General features: G+C 43.5%; 1 protein-coding gene across 2 annotated transcripts in view; it reads left to right on the top strand.

Annotated features, from left to right (window-relative positions):
- CCDC57 (coiled-coil domain containing 57) overlaps positions 1–20,555 on the top strand; it is a 29,863-nt gene that overhangs the window by 1,004 nt on the left and 8,304 nt on the right. Inside the window, exons 2-14 of one of the 2 annotated variants that reach the window (XM_015295348.4) lie at positions 127–258; positions 2,981–3,385; positions 5,568–5,676; positions 7,660–7,817; positions 8,370–8,570; positions 9,209–9,368; positions 10,233–10,370; positions 11,870–12,104; positions 13,896–13,996; positions 15,444–15,624; positions 16,221–16,357; positions 18,641–18,763; positions 19,127–19,349. In XM_015295348.4, coding sequence (XP_015150834.3) covers positions 127–258; positions 2,981–3,385; positions 5,568–5,676; positions 7,660–7,817; positions 8,370–8,570; positions 9,209–9,368; positions 10,233–10,370; positions 11,870–12,104; positions 13,896–13,996; positions 15,444–15,624; positions 16,221–16,357; positions 18,641–18,763; positions 19,127–19,349 — 2,303 coding nt within the window. Of the gene's footprint in view, positions 1–126; positions 259–2,980; positions 3,386–5,567; positions 5,677–7,659; positions 7,854–8,369; positions 8,571–9,208; positions 9,369–10,232; positions 10,371–11,869; positions 12,105–13,895; positions 13,997–15,443; positions 15,625–16,220; positions 16,358–18,640; positions 18,764–19,126; positions 19,350–20,555 lie in introns of both variants that reach the window. The other variant, XM_040649691.1, reaches the window with a different exon arrangement.

Genomic DNA, 20,555 nt, shown 5'->3' on the forward strand with positions numbered 1-20,555 from the left:
GAGACAGAGACGCTCTGCTGCTGCAGGGGAGGTGGACCAGGTGACGCTGAGGGTCCCTTCCAACCCCAGCAGATGTATGACTGTGTGGTCGTTTCTTTCTCACCCTCTTTTTGGTGGTTTTGGAAGGAATGCAGGCAATGCTGCATCAGCTCTGCTGGAATGTTACACTCACATTACTCCTGGAGCACAGAAAGGAGAAGCGAGCGTGCATTCCTTATGCTTTGAGCACAGCGATGAGGACTGGGGCCTCTTGGACAGGTGGGGGTTTTGTGGAGCTCTGAAGGCTCTCATCATTCACTCTGAATTGTTCTCCAGCATCACCGTGCTCTCCTTGGGTTGGGACGTGATCAGCTGAAGCATGGAATCCATTGCTGTGCTGCCCAAGTGACACCTGATGAGTAACAGCTGTGACTGATTTACCATCCAGCCTCCATTTTCCTTTGCTAAAAGAGGCTGATAGAGATCTCACTGTGCTGAGATGAGGGCTGATGGGGGTACCTATCAGCCTGCTCTTTCTGGATGTGCTCTGAATTATTAGATTTTAATGGTCATTTTTGCTGTTTCCATTGCATGACTAAGCTGTGCTTGCTGTAAGATGTTGTCTCACATCTGTGCTGTTTCCTTGGCCATCTTTTAATGGCATCAGATATATTTTTACTGTTCTTCTTTTGCCTGTCCTGCATCCAGGCAACTGATGCAATTGATACTTAGAATTGCACTGTGAGCTCTATTATGGTCATTACCAAAACTAGTTGGCAGTTGGAAACACTGCTGCTTTTAATGGCAAAACGCTCCCTCCTCCCCTCCTAAAACGCGTTTCCAAGAAATACAGGGCTCTGCAGTGGAAAGCAATACTCTGAAATTACAGAAGTGTATCCTGCCTGTTTATGAGGCAGTCAGTGGAGATGGGCACAGATCCTGCAGCTCGTCCTGCACCTTTTCATCTTCGCTCATTCGTATTTGGCTGTGAAACCACCATTTCTCGTGTTCAATGTGACACACACCCACCTCAGGGTGCTTCTGTCCATTCACAAGCACTGTTGGTTCCATGCATGGCAGTGGGGGGAGGTTATCTTTATAGGAAAGCTATTTTTGTAGGAAACCACTGTTGTTTGTGTTTTGTCCCATGTTTCAGATGACTGCATGCATTGCCTTTTAATTCTGGGACAGCTGTAGTGATCTTTTGTAAAATAAGCATTGCTCACTGGAACAGGTTGCCCAAGGAGGCTGTGGATGCCCCATCCCTGCAGGCATTCAAGGCCAGGCTGGATGTGGCTTTGGGCAGCCTGGGCTGCTGGTTGGTGACCCTGCACATAGCAGGGGGTTGGAACTGAATGAGCATTGTGGTCCTTTGCAACCCAGGCCATTCTGTGATTCTGTGATTGTCTTCTCAACTCCCTCTTTCCAAAACATCCCTTGACTTCAGTTTGATCATCTCAGTGAATTAATAGACTGGCGTTGTAGTTTTGGTTTTGATTCCTGATGCAAAGGCCTTGTCTTACAGCGTATGGCTACGGTTAGTTAACAAAGCAGGCACTGGTTTTAAAGGCCTTTACAAAAGTGTTGTGATACTTCATCAGCTATAGACTGAGCACAGTTTCTTTCAGTGCTTTCAGAGCCCAGAAAGCATCTTGTTGGTGTATTTCATCTTTAATGTACTAATGGTCAGGGATGGAGGGGAAGAAAGATGGAGTTACTGCTTTTAGCTGTGGCAGACATCAGCTGTGTTTGGAGCAATGGGAGCTGAGAGGAAGATTTAAAGAAGCAGATTTTTGTGTAGCATTGCATGTTAGAGGCAAAGAGGCCTCAGAGCATTGCTTGTGAGCTCCCACTTCTGTCTCTTTTACAATCAACGTCCATTTCTGCTCACAAAAAGGAAAAGCTACCACTTGTGCTGTGTTGTAGGCTGTGGCACTGCTTGAAGGTTGCTAACAAAAAAGAGAAAATACAATTTCCTTTTAATTGCCTTAAGGATAAACATAAATTGTAGGCCAGCAGAATTGGAGGACCATCAGATTACTGCATCACTGTTGGGTTTATTTGTGGGGGGAAAAAATGATATTCAGACTGTGGTGTGCTTTAGCATCGCTTTTGCTGATCTGGAAATCTCTTTCTTTTAAGGAGATTAAAGAGGCACCATTTGAAAGGCGTGCTTGTCTGATCTGTTGTTCCCTGCAGCCCTGTGCTTATCCATCTGAGATTATCTGCAACCACTGACACAGAGCAGTGCAGCACAGGGAGGGAAGCTGTAATGACCCCACAGGGTTGGGGTAATCTCTGGAGAGATATGAGCAGATATTACTTCATTGTTGCTGTTGTTATTATTGTTGAAATCTACTGTGATACAGGTGGTACCTCTTGGAATGGATGTGTTCTCTTCTGCTGAGTTTATGATGGTGTATAAGGCAAATATGGAGAACAAACAGTAGGAAGAGATGGAAGAGAAGCAGATAAAGGGTCACACCAGACAGGAAAAGGGCACAGGAAGGATATCAAGATAACGGTAAGAAGAGAAGACAGATGCAACACTGCAGTTCATATTGCTGATAGAAGGAAAGAAGGCTGGTGAAGGTTTGGTCTGACCTGTCAGAAGTGTCTTTTTTCTTAAGGACTCTTTGCAGCTCTTTTGCTGTTCTGCTCTTTGCTGCTCAGTTAAAAGTGCAGCGTTCCTTTGAGCGACTGAATCGTTTTGTGCCTTTGTGCTCCATCTGTACAAAGGGAAAAGAAATGTTTTCCTGCATCAAAACATAGTAGTGTGTGGTCATTAGATTGGGAAATGTTATCCCTTGACAATTCAGTGATAGAAATAAAAGCAAACTCTGGGTCTAAAAGTGACCGACATCGGTTGGTGCAGGGAAGTTTACAGGTTAGATTTAAAATTCAGGTATAATTATTGTGTAAGCAGTAGACTGGGAGTGATTAGATAACTGACTTTTCTTAGTTATCAGTCTTAATTGTTTTCTATCATCTGCTGCTTCAGATTTATTCCAGTGTTACTGAAAGAATGGGAAGAGCTCCTTCAGTGGAAAGAGAAAGAAAGGAAAGAGCAACAAAACTGGCAGTTCCCAGCTCAAAAGGAGATGCTACACGTTGTTGTGAAGCAACTGCATGATATGCATGAAAATTATAACAAATTAAAAGAAGATTTTATCTATAACCTCAGAATTTTGGAAGAAAGAGATAAAGAGTTGGAATCCTATGATGTCACATTCAGTCATCTGAAAACATCTGAAAAAGCGAAGCAGGCAGAGATTAGCAACCTTAAAATACAGCTGGACAAACTGGAGCAACTTCTTGTCAAGGAAAGAAGAAAAAGAGCTGAACTTCATTATCGCTATCAACAAAACCTTGAAGAACATCAGTTAGAGCTGGAACAGTTTTGCAGGTGAGATGCAGATCGCTGTAAGTGCCATCACATGGAGTGTGTAGGACAACCACGTGAGCAGACCCAGTCACTTAGCATGGGTTTATGAAAGGCAGCTCCTGCTTGACTAACCCAGTTTCCTTCCAGGATAAGATGACTGGCTTAGTGGACAAGAGAGGCTGTCAGTGTTTACTTGGACTTTAGCAAAGCATTTGATACTGTTCCCCACAGCATTCTCCTGGAGAAACTGGCTGCTCGTGGGCTGAACAGATGTACTATCCACTGGGTATAAACTAGATGGATGGGTGCATGGAGTCATTGTGAATGGAGTTAAGTCTGGTTGGTGTCTGCTCACAAGGGGTGTTCCCCAGGGCTCAGTATTGCAGCAGTTTTGTTTCACATTTTTATGAGTGATCATGATGAGGGGATTAAATGCAGTTTTAGATTACAGATGACACCAAGTTGAGTGGAATGGTTGATCTGCTTGAGGGTAGGAAAGCTCTGCGGAGGGATACGGATGGGCAAGTTCTATGTGCCAAGTCCAATTGCATGGCATTCACATGATATTGCCACGAGAAGAGAAGGCTCCAGGGATAGTTGAGAGTGGCCTTTCAGTATCTACAGGGGGTATATAAGACATAAGAGGACAGGCTCTTCAGCAGGGTCTGCTGGGATAGGAAAAGGGGAAATGGCTTCCAACTAAAAGAGGGGAGGTTTAGGTTGGATATAGGGAATGTTTTACACAGTGACACAGGTTGCACAGAGAGGCGGTGGTGCCCCATCCCTGCAGACAGCCGAGGTCAGGGGATGGGCTGTGAGCACTGCTGGAGCTGTGGGTGTCCCTGCTCAGTGCAGGGCTGGCACCAGACGGCCTTTGGGGTCCCTTCCAACTCCAACCGTTTTATGATTCTGTGATTCTATGGCATTCAGCAAGGCTAAATACCAGGCCCTGCACTCGGGCCATAACAACCCTATGCAGCAGTATAGGCCTGGGGAACATTTGCCAGTCAGAAAAGTACCTGGTTGAACATAAGCCAGCAGTGTGCCCTGGTGGCCAAGAAGGCCAATTACATCCAGGCTTGTATCAAAATAGCATGGTCAGGAGGACTAGAGAAGTGATTGCTCCTCCACACTTGGTACTGATGAAAGCACTGTATTCAGGTTTGTGCCCTCCACTGCCAGAAAGACACTGAACTGTTGGAATGCATTCAGAGGGGAGCAACAAAGCTGGGGGAAACAAGACTTAATAGAAGTGGCTGAGGGAACTGCAGTTGTTATGGTGAGGGAAGATGTCATTACTTTCTACAAGAACCTGAAAGGAGGTTGCAACAAGGAGAATGTCAGCCTCTTATCCCAGGTGACAAGTGAGCAAATGACAGAAGGTAAGGAAATGTCCTCTAATTGCACCAGTGGAGGTTTAGATTGGAAATCGAGAAGAATTTCTTCACAAGAAGGATGGTTAGACATTGAAACAGGCTGATATGTGTGATGGGATCTCTAGAAGTATCACCAAGGGAATAGCAGTGGGACTGAAGACAAACTGGTATCATTTGACTTTGCTTACGTGGCAACATCTACTGGTCTGAAAGCTGCAAAGAAAGGGAGCAGGGGAAGACAGGAGAGTGGGGGGTAACTTAAATTATGGAAAAATGATGTGCTTGAATTATCCTCAGGGGGCTTCGCCAGTGAATATTCTCTCTGAAGGGCTCAAGGGGAGGATATCTGGCAGTGTGTGAGAAGAGGACGTTGCTTTTTAAAGAGTGCTGTTCAAATCCTCATGCTGTTTGGTAGCTGAGAGCTGTTAGTGGCAATTTTACATGAGGAAAACAACCACTGAACTTCCTTAGCAAACCATACAATGTACTCTGCATTGTGTGACCTTTTCAAATTGAAACTGGATATCTGGGAAAGAACTTGTATCACACTTTAAAAGGGACATCAAACAGTTTGCCCGCTGTGTATCGTGTTACTTTAAAAGGTTCGTTCAGTTCTCATGTGCAAGATGATTTTTAACAAGTGATTGCTTGCTAATTATGAGCAGTGGAAGGAAGGTAAAAAAGCGAGTGGTGACGGTTCCTTTAGGAAACTACTGCCTGTTGTATTTCCAGGTGTGTTATTGTTCAGCAGGTGCTTTCCATGTGTGTGCCACGTTAGTTCAGCAGAGATGCTCTTTAATAGAAGTTTATCTTATTTTTATCTATAGGTCGAAGAATGACCACACAAACCATCAACACGAGCAGTGTGTGAGCCTGAGACGTCATGTGGAGAGAAAACTCCAAGGACTGCAAGGAGAGCTCCCTGGTCAGAAACAGGTATAATATAGAGAAATAACGTCATATTGCTGCGACGACACCCAGCAGTCATTTATCGATTACGTTCTGATCAAACATTGCTGTCTTTTTGTAGGGCTGTTGTTGTTTTTGCCTTCTTTATGTTCAACTGGTGAGATGCATAATGACAGATTAGAGAAGTATGCACTACTTGTTTGGTAGCTGTGGCCTTACTTGTTTGGCAGCTGCCCCTTGTGAGGAACTGCTGGGAATGCGTTTAGTAATCTGAGATTGTGTAAGATTACTTGATGTAGGCTGCACACTGCTAAATTTGTTAACCTTGAAGCTGCAGAAAAGGTCGGCCTCTGGAAAGCAGAAGCAGCCTTGGGCAGGATGGGTAATGTATGTTGCTTATTAGCCTCCTGATTACAAGACTTTTCCCCCATTCTGCCTCTTTTATTGCTATCATTTCGTCATAAAAGAATTGTCTCACTAACTGGCAATGGAATTTGACCTTCAACTGTGATACTTGAGGGATAGGGTGCGATTTTTCTCACCTTTGTATATTTAAAAAACTTAAAACAATACCTTCCTTATTTTTGTATTAAAATGATATCACGAGGGCATCGAAAGAGGTTAATTTATGGCCTATCATCCAAACTGGTATATTACATAAATGAAAATGGTAAAAGGGATTGTTAGGCAATTACAGCTTGAGTACCCCTCCCATTCTGATCTCCTTGCCCTCAGTATATCTGCTAAAATAACCTGTCTGGGGGCGGTGAGGCTCTGGAACAGGCAGCCCAGAAGCATTGTGGATGCCCCATCCTGGAGGTGTTCAAGGTCAGGTTGGATGGTGCCCTGCGCAACCTGATCTGCTGGGGGGCAGCCCTGCCCACAGAAGGAGGGGGTGGAACTGGATGATCTTTAAGGTCCCTTCCAACCCAAGCCATTCTGTGGTTGATTATATGAAACCAAGAAGACACTGAATAACAACTAGTGTGAAAGGAACTTTAGATAGAGATAGGAAAGGAGAGATGCAGGACTAGCGTTGGCGTGGGTAACAGGTAAAGGAATCACAGAACTGGAAGGGACCCCTTGAGATCCCCAAGTCCAAACCCCTGCAAATCCCAGAGTGGGTTGCACAGGAAAGCATCCAGCTGAGCTTTGAATATCTCCAAAGAGACCCCACGGCCTCTTTTGCAGTGCTCTGTCACCATCTGGATACATTTTTCTTTGTGGGCAATATTGGTGATAGGTGGATGGTTGGACTAGATGACCTTAGAGTCTTTTCCAACCTTAATGATTGTGATTCTTCATGGTAAAGAAGTTTATCCTCACATTCATATGGAACTCCTTATGTTCCAGTTTGTGTCCATTGCCCCTCATCCTGTCACTGAGCACCAACAAAAAGAGCCTGGCCCCCTCTGCTTGGCTCCTGCCCTTGAGGTATTAAGCACTGATAATATCCCCTCTCAGCTTCTCTTCTCCATGCTGAACAGTCCCAGGGCTCTCTGCCTTTCCTCCTACAGGAGATGCACCAGGCCTGTAAGCATCTTTGCAGCTCTCTGCTGGCCTCTTTCTAGGAGATCCCTGTCTTTCTTGATCTGGGGAGCCCAGCACTGGCTCAGTGCTCCAGATGGGCCCTCCTCACAGCAGAGCAGAGGACACACCTCCCTGCCCTGCTGCCCATGCTCAGTGCAACACACACTGGACAGCCATTGGCCTTCTCGGCCACCGGGCACACTGCTGGCTCATGGCTGACCTGTTGGCCACCAGCACGTGTAGGTGCTGTTCCACAGAGCTCCCTTCCAGCAGCTCAGCCCCCAGCCTGTACTGATGCATGCAGTTATTCCTCCCCTGGTGTAGGACTCTACACTCGCCCTTGTTGAGCAAAAAAACACCTCCTATACTATTTTATTTGTTTCCATAGCTGATGCTAAAACTTTGGCTGCGGAACTCGTAAGAATTAACTCAACTAGTGATCAAATTAGAATTCTTAAGCTTATTGTCTTTCCATCTTAGGTGAAACTGCTGACCAGAGAACTGGAGGCCCTCAGAGAGACTGGAATGAAAGCATCAGAATCACCACAAGCAGCAGAATTGGTTAATTTGCAACTGGAGAAAGAGGACAAGTACAAGAATTGGGAATTAAATGATGCTGTAGCTGTGAGAAATGCCTGGTATTGTACAATCTCAACCACAATCAGACTAAACTGGTTTGCAACTTACTCTTCACATGTATATATGTATATTACATATATGTGTATATATATATGTATATATTTGCAGCAGCTTCAGATGGTATGCATGAACTAACTGATCTAGTAATAGGTATGGTTATAAGAGGAAGATTAGCCCTTTGTGTGAAATACCTGCTATTCATCCTGTATTTCAGGTTAATCCTGTTGCATTCCTCCTGAATGTAACCTGTCTCACTTTAAAAACAATATTTAACTTCGAAGTTCTGTTGGCTCAGTGATATCTTCTGCCTTTACATGAAAAAAGAGTACTTCTACCAAGCAGAGGATATAATGGAAAAACTTAATTCTTCCCACTTCTAGATTGTAGATCTTTTCTGTTTGTGCCATTTCTGACAATGATTTCTGGAATTCATTGAAACAAAATTGATCAAGTAAACTAGCAGTGCAAAAACGAATGGGTTTAGGGTTAGTGATAGGGTTAGGGTCCCCTGTGTCACATGAAACCTCACTTTATCTCTTTGCATGTTCCAGGGAGGAGGGGCCATCTCATGTTGATAAGGAAAAGGATACAGTGTCGGCTTCATTGGAAGAAGCTCCAATCAAACAGTTTAAAAAGCTGAAGAAACAGATTAGAGAACTACAGATGAGACAGAAAAGTCTGGAAGCGAAGCTGCGCAGGAAAGCAGGGAATCACAGTGCTCGTGTAAGAGAGAAAGATGCCCTCATTAAGAAGTGAGCCATGTGATTTTTCTTGTTTCATAAGTTGTGAAGAAAGAAATTCAGAATATCACACTTAGCAGATTTGGGGCCCAAATTGTTTAAAGGAAAAGCTCACAGTAATATATGGTAAATGAAAAATGCTATTTACAAAAGAGGGAAATGCTACTGAAGTTGTCAGCTAAGAGCTTGAAAATGGTGTGGTTTTATATTGTTTAAAATATTGTTTATTGCCTTACTAATTCATTCCTAACACACATCCTCCTCCCTGCACAGCAGGCTCAAGATAATGGCATTCTGTGTTGTGTTGACCTGTCGCTTAAGAAAGATACAGGCTATCTAGGAGTGTGGAATGCTTCTAGCATGAAAGTGTGCTAGAAGCACAGTGCAGGTTTTCAAGTTTGCAGAACATCGGCCCCATGCAGCTTCCCAGCTGAATTTCTGGCTCAACTCAAGGAAAGGCAACAGGTATCTGGTGCAGGGAAACGTTTAGGGCATGCATATAACAAAATACATATGTTGAAAAACGGGACGAGGAAAAAAGAAGGCAGAAAGGAAGGCCAAGGCTTTAAAAACAAACCATCACAACACCGGAAAATAAAATCAAATACTTTCATCCTCTGAAATCAACAGCTTTGCTCTGTGTATCACAGGTATAAGCAACAACTGTCAGTGGCAGCTGAGCAAGAACAGCTTCTGGAACAGAGTAAAACCCACGCAGAACTGGACTGGCAGCCCTGTGGGAATGCTGAAAATCACGAGTATCAGAAATTGGAGGATCTGACACCAAGTGTGTCCTTAGCTCGAGAGCAGGTGAGAAGTTCCCATTAACTATTTAGGAACTGTTTGTTGCACAGAGATCTATGGAATACGTCGCCTCATAGTATTCCTTGCGGACAATCTCTGACAGCTGCCTGTTGTACCTTGTAATGTAGTCAGGGCAGTCTGGGAGATGGGAATGCTTTTCTTTTGGCTTTAAAGCAGAATGAAGAAGTCTCTTCAGAGCAGCGCCAGGCCAAAAAGAGCTTCACAGATCACAATACAGCTTCAATTCTGTCAAGGGAACAATGCTAGACCTGAAAAACTCAGAGGTTTTTGTATGGAGGGGGGGAATGGGATGACCCTCCATTTTGTGAAGTGTACAAGCTGCTGCTTCTGAAAAATGAAATACAATATTAATATGTTTATTGCTTGGGGAGAGTTACTCAGTGTGCTGACAGTAATTCTCGGTGGCCAGCTGCCACACAAATCCATGGGTTCAGGGAAAGCAGTTGTTTCTGAAGTTTGGAACACAGACGTTTGCTCTGGTGTTTTATTTTACCATTTTCCCAAAAATTATTAGTAAGTATTTCTTATTATTGAGGAGATTGGACTTGATGATCTCTGGAGGTCCCTTCCAACCTCTCCAATTCTGTGATTCTGTGTGATTCTGTATTAATAGGTGTAGCATAGGAATACATCTGAGACCTGGAAAATCCTTGTCCATTTCACATTACGATGATGTGATAATGAAACAAAATTATTTTGCCATGTAGGCAGTTTTTGATGGAGTCAAAAGGAATGTGGGTTGAGTCCCAGTATTTTTCCTGTATTCCTTTTCTCTTTTTTTAATCTCTACTCTCTTTGTACTTGAGATACTCATCTACTTTCTTGTCCCCTCCTTCCCTTCCCTCTTAGGCTGAAGCAGATCTACAGAAGACTGACTACAGTTTGCATGAAGTGGAGTCTGTCCCTTCTACTTTCTCTGATAAGAGACAACAGTTATTACAGTCACCGCTCTCTAATCGTGGTGTTCTTCCTGAAGGAGAGAAGCAGGTTAGACAACACTCACATGTATCTTGGATCAGTTCATTTTGAGATGACAGCCTCACGGGGCTTGTTTCCATTGGATTTCTTGTAAAGAGTTCACCTGAGGCACCTGTTTAATTCAAGATGTAGACATATGTAGGCTGGAATGTACATAGGTTAGATGTCACAGGCTTTGTTATGTCTGGATCCCATACCCCCTGGGAAAAGCAGCAAGCTGTATGCAGAAAGCCAGTCCAAAACAAGACAATGTGCTGTAATTGTGACACATCACAATGGGAAAAGCTATTTTCTGGAATGTTCCTGAGGCACTTCATTGTAATTCAGGCTGGATTTTGAAGTTGGGAAGTTAGAATTTTAAGATAGACCTTCAAAATATCAGTTTTCTAACCATTTAAAATAACATATTTTGTTTTAGTATCACAAACAAGTTTTCCTTTCATTCCTACCTACTAAAATACACAGGTTAAAAAAAAGAAATACTATTCAAAACTGTAAACATAGTGCTGATTTGAAGGTGTGCTGAAGGGTTGTGCACTGCTACAAGTAGGAAACTGTCTTTTGTGACAGAATGAATGTAATGAGTGTGCTGCAGTGCATCCTACTGGGCAGTTACAGATGCTCAGCAGTAAGCCAGCAGTTTGTCATCAGACCTCAATGAGAAAACAAAGCAGTGTAAAGCACACCTCATGTCTTCTGAATCAAGAAAGTGTTGTATTCAGGAAGATACTTCATGAAAACAGTTTCTATAATAAAACACACAGAGGCAGATGGAGAGCACAGACTTCTTACAGGGCACGTTTTCCAATTTCATCTGACTCCGGACTGATCTGCAAACTGATCATTCAGTTACAGAGAGAATCAATGTACAGGTGAGGGAACTTCTTTTCCTGTTCATCTGCGCTGTTCTGTCCCATTGCAGTCTCTTATTTTTCTGTTTTACATTTTTGGCCTGTAGGACAAACCATACACATCTCAGCAAACCCAATTTTATCTCTGATTTATATGAAGGGCTGATGCTTCAAAACCAAATGAACAATAGCAAATATTTAGTATTCTGAATAAGAACCTCTTTTTTTCTCTGTACAATGTAACTTGTAAGCAATAGGGCAAAAATGATTAGATTTGAATCAGTGATTCTTCCTAAAGAAGCGATAGTGTGTTGGCCAGCATCTTGCTCAGACTACTAAAGCAAGGAATATTAATATACAAATACTATATAGTACCATGTGGTTAACATGTATGTTCTTTCTGCTGCTTGGTCTGAGACTCCATGAGGGCATGAGGAATCTTGTGCTGATCATTTTGGACTCTAATTTAGCACAAGAAATGTGAAACACCCCAGACTGGAGATTTTTGGTTATAATTACTTTTGAATATGGCATAGATTGTGTGTGCCTAACAGGAGCATGCTGCTGCCATACAGTGGCACACATAAGGGAAGATCTCTTGCAGAGACAGTTGCTCAGGAATGAAGGTTTTTACCGTGCTCCACTTTTATTTCACAGGCATTTCAATCTGATGATAAAAGCTATCTCAGGAAGGATATTCCTGGCTCAGAAATACAAAAGCTGCAGGAGCAGAATGCCAACCTTCGGGCTGTTATTGCACAGATGAGGAAAGAAATGGAGAGCCTCGATGAGCAAACGCCATCCTCAGTGCCTCAGAGAGAGCAAAGTGCCCCTGGCCACACTGCAGGCATCTCAGCGCTCACTGCTGCTGTCCTGATGGGAAGGGCTGAAGGTGCTGTCACACAGCTGGCTGTGTAACTGTCTGTTTTCTTAGGTAACAGCAAGAGTTTAAAACATCTCAGTGTTAAAAATGCACAGCGCTTTGAGCTGCATCCCGTTCTGCCAAACGTTGTCACAAAGTGCCAGGTGACCAATAGGTTTTGTTGGCTTTTCTTGGAAGCATTTATTATATCACTAACTACAAACCTCCATCTTTTTTTTTGTTTTTTTTTTCTTCTTGTTTTCCCTGTGGGAAAGTCAAGGCTGACAGCACAAAGAAAGGAAGTACAGAAGGTGCATCCACTACAGTTAGATGTATCTTGTAGTAAATTGATGAACATCTGTGAAGTTTGGTTTTGTTTGGCACCAGCACAGGCCTGCTTGGTGGGCAAATGGCATTTTTTATCATAAATATTCTTGTGCCTTTTGGAACCATGGAGAAAACAGGGACAGAATCAACTCCAACCTGAGGATGGAATATTCAGCTCTGGTTTCTTTTCATCTGAGAAATAAATGGGCGAGGTGTCACTTCCTCAAGGACTCGTGGAGGAGGTAGCCCTATTCTATAGCACCTCCTACCAATTATACAAAGGCAGGTGAATAGCTGTGGTGTCTGTCTGTGCCCCATTTATGTAAGCACTGAACCTCTGATAGATTTAAGCTATTCCAGAGCCACTGTGGATGGTTTTCTGTATTTCAGAAAACTCTGAGCGGTTTGGTGAAAGCTGTCCTGTTGTCCCAACTACTGTGCCCTCGTTACACTTCTCTCTTTTAATTTAATTAATTTACCCTTCTCTCATTTATTCTGACCAGCTTGCAGAATTAGTTTTAAACAGAATTTATTGTGTCGTTAACCCAAAAATGGGACATAATGAACAAATGGAGCGTGTGGGCGTTCTTAATGAATGTACACATATTCTGCTTGATGGCTTTGTTAAGAAGGAGAGTTGAGAAGCAATTAAAGCAAAAACTATTTTGAGTTTAAATTAAAAAGAAAAACAAACAAGAATAGTTCTGTCATACAGACGTTAGGGTGAAAGTCGGTCCTCTGTGTTAGGAGGTGGAGTCCGAAATAGAGAAGATTGATGGCTGCTGCAGTTCAACAGCCTCCAAGGTAACCAGTGGTTTCTGTCAGCTGGTCAATATGAGTTCTCAGAAATTAATTACTAATTATTTTTTTCCACTGCTGAAATCCTTCATTCGACTCAGATAATACTGCTTCTATCCCTTTGAAAATATGGGGGGGTTTTATTCAATCTCGAAGAGGGATTATGATGTTAAATCCGCATTGTTTAAGATGAGAGAGTAGCCTGGAGGGGTCCTTCTGGTTTGGAGAAATCCTCTGTCCTTTCCTTGCTTTGTCCACATTAACCAAAACATTCAGTCTGCCATTTTTACTGAATGGTAATTGAAGCATTTTTGGGGATTAATTTCAATTTATTGGTGATTTTGTTCCCACTGTAACAGAGAGAAACTGCTACATCTTCACTATTCCTGTTATACTGATACTGCCAGTTGCTCAACAGTGAAGTAATTCACTGCTGGAAGAAGAAAAACCTTCTGTCTGTGTACTCCCTGCCCACAAGCTGAGTTTTCTAATATCTCATCTACAGCCACGTATGTGTTGTGTAGCTGACTGATGTTTGCACACCGTGAGATCGCACAGCTTCTTATATTTCTTCAGCTCTGTTTACAGTGCATCTACTGAAGTGGCATAGATGAGTAACCATAAGAAAAAGTTGCTATGAAAACCTAAACTAAATAGAAATGTGTATTCACATTGTACTCTTCTCTATTTATTTAGGTGCACTTTGCACAGACCAAGTTTCAGGGAGAACCACATCGAGCAATATGGATGTCAGCTCAGCTAGCTCGGGTTGTATAGTAAACCCGGGCACAGGAAAGGTAAGAAGAGGTTTCCATCAGCTAAAACAGGGCTGCGTGTAATTTAGTAAATAGCACATTAATTTTGTCTGAACAGATATTAGAAATGCAACTTATATGCTGTCATGTTAGAAATGAGCCAGCAAAGATGGGTTTTTTTCAGTCAAACCTGATCACTCAAGCTTTTTTTTGATATATGTATATATAATACCTAAAATCTATCAATGTGCTTGTAATGAAGTGGCTAGAGATGGTGCTGTACATATAGTCCTGGCAACCCTCACTCTGTGCACAATCTGAGGGATGTAGGGATGGAGCGTGGCCCTGCTGGAAGGGACCTGGGGGTACTGGTGGTGCCAGCACTGTGCACCCTCAGCACAGAATGGGATCCTGGGCAGACACACGCCCAGAGCAGTACGACCAGCAGATCTGCTCCTCTGCTCTGTGCTCTGAGACCTCCCAGGAGCACTGTGTGTGGGTGTGGAGTCCTCATTATGGGGCAGACATGGAGCTGTTGGGGCACAGCCAGAGGAGGGCTTCAGAAATGCTCCCAGGGATGGAACGGCCCTATGAGGACAGGCTGAGGGCTGGGACTGTGCAGCCTGGAGAAGGGAGGGCTATGGGGAGAGCTGAGAGCGGCCTTCAGTCCCTAAAGGGGCTGTAAGATGGGCACAGACTCTTTAGCAGGGTCTGTTGGGATGGGATGGGGGAAAATGGTTTCAGGATAAAAGAGGGGAGGTTTAGTTTGGATACAAGGAAGAAGTTTTAACTATGGGCAGTGAGGCAGTGGTGCGGATTGCCCAGAGAGGCGGTGGTGCCCCATCCCTGCAGACAGCCGAGGTCAGGGGATGGGCTGTGAGCACTGCTGGAGCTGTGGGTGTCCCTGCTCAGTGCAGGGCTGGCACCAGATGGCCTTTGGGGTCCCTTCCAACTCCGACCATGCCGGGATTCCATCCCGGTTCTTGCGCGTCACGGCGCTGCGTTCCCCCCGGTGTCCGCTAGGGGGCAGCGCGGCACTGGAGCACATAGCAGCGGGACAGCCGGGAGGAACGCGTGATGCCGAGCAACGAGCGGGTCTGTGTGTTCTCTCCTACCTGTATGGCGGGGATTGCATTGAATCACGGGACGGTTGGAGTTGGAAGGGACCCTAAAGGCCATCTGGTGCCAGCGCTGCACTGAGCAGGGACACCCACAGCTCCAGCAGTGCTCACAGCCCATCCCCTGACCTCGGCTGTCTGCAGGGATGGGGCACCACCGCCTCTCTGGGCAACCTGTGACAATGATTTCTTCTGTGGTTTGATGTACCCCACATTGCTGATAAAACCTTGAAAACAGGCTCTCAAAAAACAGACTGTAGGCTTCAAATTTACACTTTGCTTTCAGCTCCTTTAAGGCATGTTTGTACCGAACTCTTAAACATGCAGACATGTTTTCAAAATATTTTTATAAGTCTCATCTGTTTTCTCAGGGGTCGAATAACAGAGTTATGGACAAAGAGATTCAGCATGGTGTCAGCTGCACGCCACAAGGAACACCAAATAAACTGAGGGATGCAGTGAGAACAACGTCAGTTCTGAGCCAAGAGAAGCAGCAGCTGATTGAAATGGGAAACAGGCTCAGAACGGATCTTGGAATGATATTAAAGGAAGGTAATAAATGTATTCTAGTGGTCACTTACCCATGTAAAAGAAAACCCATCCATCTGTTCCTTCTCTGAGCTGGAGAGGAGTAGATTTTAGTACAAAAGGAAGATGCTGCCCATGGCTGATCCTTGAGCTGCATAGGTTGGGTGAGACTGCAGTGCTGACTGGTGCTGCCAGCATAAGCTGTGCCAGGGGCTGCTAACACAGAGTAATGGCAGGCTTTGGTGTAGGGCTCCTTGGTGCTCAGATGTCAGTGTGGGAAATGGAAGCTGAACTGCTGCTTTGCAGGGCGGAGAAGCAATGGTTTATCTCTTGTGCTGAACACAAATTATTTATGGTAGTGGAAAGGAAAGCAAAGCGAGCGGAATCAAGAGTGTGTGTAAGGAGTGTCACTGTGTCAGAGTAAGTGATAAAATGTTACTGTGGGCTTTTAAATCCCATGCGATCATTACTCTGTCGGTAAAGCATAGGAAAAAGGAAAACAATGCTAGGCCATTTTCACATGGTATTAAATCTCCAGTGAGAAGACAGCCCTTGCTGGAAATGTCATTGATAATAACAGCAGAGAATGCTTTCCTCCATTTTTTTTTTCCTTTATATAGGATTTTGGCATCCCATCAGCCCAAAGCTCTGCACAGTTTGTGTTGGCTCTGGTGGCCTTTCTCCAAGAGAGCTTGTCAAAAGAACACAGTGTCAGCTTTCGGCTTTAAGGCACCTGCAACAGCAGCTCATAACACAGGTAATCACACACCCTCAAGAGTTAAGCCAATTGATATCATTATCCTTCAAATTCTACACCAAAATGCCTTTCACTGACATCAGCTCAAGTCCTTTTTTGGCACCTGGGAGGATTTGTAGCTGTGGGGTTCTATTTGGGACTTCGCTGTTTTAAACCTTTGTTTTCATCTAAGGAACTTGAGAAACACTTGTGTTGATGCAGTATAACTGCAACACTGAACTACAAGCGTGAGTTCCATAAAGCTTAGTGTTAAATGAGTAAAATAAGGTCAATTGAAGGGTTTGCAGTATGTTCTAAGATAGGCTTGAAAGTGATTGATCAGTGAACATAACTGCAAGTATTCAAGCTCCCCTGCCCAAATTATTGCACCAGCACGTTTCCCATTTATGAAGGCAGAATGTGTAATTAAAGGGTCTGTAGTCTTTTCTAACTAGAAGATAACTTTTAATAGTTAAGTAGTAGCTTTCCTGAGAGAGACAAGTGGATCAAACCCTGTAGTTAGTGGCAGACCTCCCAATGACTTCACCAGAGTCAAGATTTCACTATGTACTTTACCCAACTGATCATCAGATTTGTTCCTGTGAGGATTGTGTCAGAGCAGCTGATTGTCGTCGTGGTTTTGAGGGCAGCAAACAATGTTCTGTCAGAAGGGGTGACAGCAAGGGTTGTTGCTCTGAGGCATGGAACTCCAGTAAAATTATTAACCAAGTTCAGCTGGGGAAATACTTCCTCTGGGAACCTCTCTGGGTCACTTGTTTCAGTGAGCCATCACTGAGTAGAGTGGGATTTAGGAGTGATTTCGTTGTTGGTTTGGTTTGGTTTTCCCTTGTGGTCAAGTGGAATGTCATGTATTTCATTTCCTACTTACTTCCTTTCGTTCTTCCACTACATACTGCTCAGAAGGGTCTGGTTCAGCTGCCTTCACCTCCTCCCACCTTCCTCACCAGATATTTAGGCACGTTTCTAAGATCCCTCCTGACATATCTCTTCTGGAGACTAAACAAGGCACGATTCCCCAACTTCCTGTGTGCACAGCAGATGCTTCAATCCATCCATCATCTTTTTGGCTCATTGCTGCACGTGGTCCAGTATGGCTGTATTCCTTCTCCTACTTTTACTGCAATTTCTATTTTTCTCACCTCTCGTGTCTCCTATATTCTTTTAAAAGTCATAAAATTTTATCTTGCCTTTATAAAAACAAATACCTTTTGCAAATGCATGGTTTGCTGAGGATTAGTGTTTGACTGCGTGTTTCCAGTTGGTGTGCTGAACTCCAGGAGCAGTCCTACGTTTCCCACTGTAGGATTGCTTGGAGGTCCTGGCTGAAGTGGTATCACTGAGGCTATTCCAGCCATGGAGACGTTTGGGGTAATGTCTGTGACAGATGTGCTGGATTTTGTCCAAACTAGAAGCAAGGATCTTCCTTCTTACACTGAAGCTGTTCATCCTCAGTATTCCCATTCCAGGTTGTTTTACCCCAAAATGTACCCACTGAGAATCCAACCCCTCAGTTGAGGTTCATCTCCAGGCTGAACTTCCAAGCACTGCTGTTCTCATTTTTGTTCATTTGTCCTTTTTCCTCCAGGTGATCTCTCTTATTAGCCATAATACCTCCATTCCTGTGTTCAATATCATCATCCTTACCAAAAGCAGAGACAATTTCTTACTATCAGCTATAGACATCACACCTACAGGAATTTTAGTCTCAGTTATTTTATATGATGGGCTTGTGTTTCTTTAGTCCTAAATACATACCAAAAGATTATGTCTTATTCAGTGCTTCATTTCATCTCCTTTCCCAGGGTTGGAGCAGTTGACTTTTCATCAGATCTCACTTGAATTGCTACAAATCAAAAGTTGATGGGATTGTGGGATAATTAGTTTAGTTTTGTTTTAACTTACTGAGAAAGCACCTTTCTATGGCTGTTGTTCGCTTTCATTTTTCCTCTTTTCCCACCATACTTTGGTAGTTTTTTCTTCTGTAATTTAACCATGGGACAAAACAAAAGTGAAGGATGACCCTGACAACATAAAGCTGAGTAATAGGCAGGGTGATAGTAACAGCAGTAGTAAGAAACGAAGATCACAAACAAAAATTAGTAAGGAGTTTATTTGGAGGATAGTTTGGCCCTGTTGACCCCTGCTGAGAAAGGGATATATTTTTGTTTAGTATTATTTATACCTGATTATTTTAAATCTGGCAGTGCAACAGCAAAGTGAGCTATAAATGCATTATTTCTAGAGGCTGTGAGTGATTTGTGTTAATGGAATGTTTTGTGTCAGGAGCTGCAGTATGCAAAGCAACAGCATCTCTCCAGGATCTCTTCTTTAATTGCCTGCCCCATCTTAAAGGGAGAAAAAGCTCCAAGCAGCTGTGGAGAAGAAACAGAACCGCTGTCTGCTGAGGTACAGTGCAATTTTATCATCAGTCTAATTTGCCTTCAATTGGATTTCCCAACTGGAGTCCCTCAACTATGGTTTGCTGAGAGACTTACACATTTAATAAGTGATGCTTTGCTCCTGTACAAAATAGTGTTTGTAAGAGAGCTTTACTGTAACACTTAATAAACCAGGGTATCTCAATCACTTCTATGACATTCATCTTCTTGTACAACATTTCCAAATCTAAACCAATAATTTTCATTTTCTGATCTTGCTTCTGTGCTGAAATACTTCTATCTTTCTAAGACCACGAGCGTTAAACCATTTTCAGATGTCTTTAAAGTGAAAAGTGTGTATCTTTATAATAAGGCATTTGAACTTGCACAGGTTCAGCTCAGTTCCTCTGCTGCAAATTATGGGCCAAAGCAACAAAAGGCAGCTGCTGCATCCTCAAGGGTTCAAAGTCAGCCACCCAAGGAGAGCTCTGGTCAAGCCCAGCAGGTCTGGATTTCTTCATCTGGAGCACACAGTCCGTGCCAAGGTAATTGGCAAACTTTAGAAATGGGATCAAGCTCTTCTCCTCTCTGTCCTCAGAACAACGCTAAGCAAGGTGAGCATGCTTTGCAAATAATCACAGTATTTAATTCTTCTAGAAGAAACCAAGTGCAGTAGTGAATTCTGCCCCTTTCCATTAACTTTTTTACATTAGCACTCCTGGTGTTACAGTCCTGTGGTCTGAATCTAATGATCTGATCAGTTACTTTAAGGTACTTTTACTCGTGCTTCAGAGTTATCCAACCACTTAGAGGGTACAGCTCTCTGCTGTTAATGCCAATGTCACAGATACTCCTTTTATTTCTCATCTTCTTAAAAACACTTGTGGAAAATGCAAATACCCTTCTGCACTGACATAATCTAAACTTTATTTGGGGCGCATATGCAAGTATCTATCTGAACGCTGCACAGTTCATGTGTTGCCAAGGCACTGTTAGATCAAATTGTAAAGCTATAAATCCTCACTTAACGATTATTTTTATGGCAGCGTAATGGCCATAATGCTACTTAATGCACTGAGACCTAGAGGCTAGACATGAGATCATGAGCGTAGCACAGTATGTGCTGCAGGCACACTGAACTAGGGCTTGTTATTCACCAGTATTTTGTAGCCCCATGCAACAAGTTGTTCAGCCTGGAGAAGAGAAGGCATCGGGGATACCTGATTGTGGCAGTTCAGTATCTAAAGGGGGGTTGTAGGAAGGAATGGGACAGACTCCTTAGCAGGGTCTGTTGGGATGGAACATGGGGAAATGGTTTCAAACTAAGAGAGGGCATTTTTAGGTTGAATATAGAGAAGGTTTTTACACTGTGGGCAGTGAGGCAGTGGCACAGGTTGCCCAGAGAGGTGGTGGTGCCCCATCCCTGCAGACAGCCGAGGTCAAGGGATGGGCTGTGAGCAAGTAATGGAGTATGTTACCCTGGAGAGGTGTCGACTCTTCTTTATTGAAGGTCTTTGTAAGCAGAGACAAACATTTTTTCAGAATGCTTCAGGTCAATCTCATTTCTATTTCTTAATATGGGGCATAGACATCACTAAATTGTCTCTTAGAAGGCTTGGGGGCTTGTGTGGATTGTTTAATGCCAGTTTTGTTGTTATCATTGTCATTATTATTATTGAGTTTTAGTGGCAGCCATGGAGTGATGTGGCAGCCATGTAGCCTTTATATTAATAGTGGTCTGTAACCATGATGTAGATATCTGTGTGCAGTTATAAAAGGCTGACCACATGCAGCACTGTGGAGCAAGAGTGTAGCCAGCA

This window comes from Gallus gallus, chromosome 18, assembly GCF_016699485.2.
Source record: "Gallus gallus isolate bGalGal1 chromosome 18, bGalGal1.mat.broiler.GRCg7b, whole genome shotgun sequence".
In the NCBI taxonomy this organism is placed as follows: domain Eukaryota; kingdom Metazoa; phylum Chordata; class Aves; order Galliformes; family Phasianidae; genus Gallus; species Gallus gallus.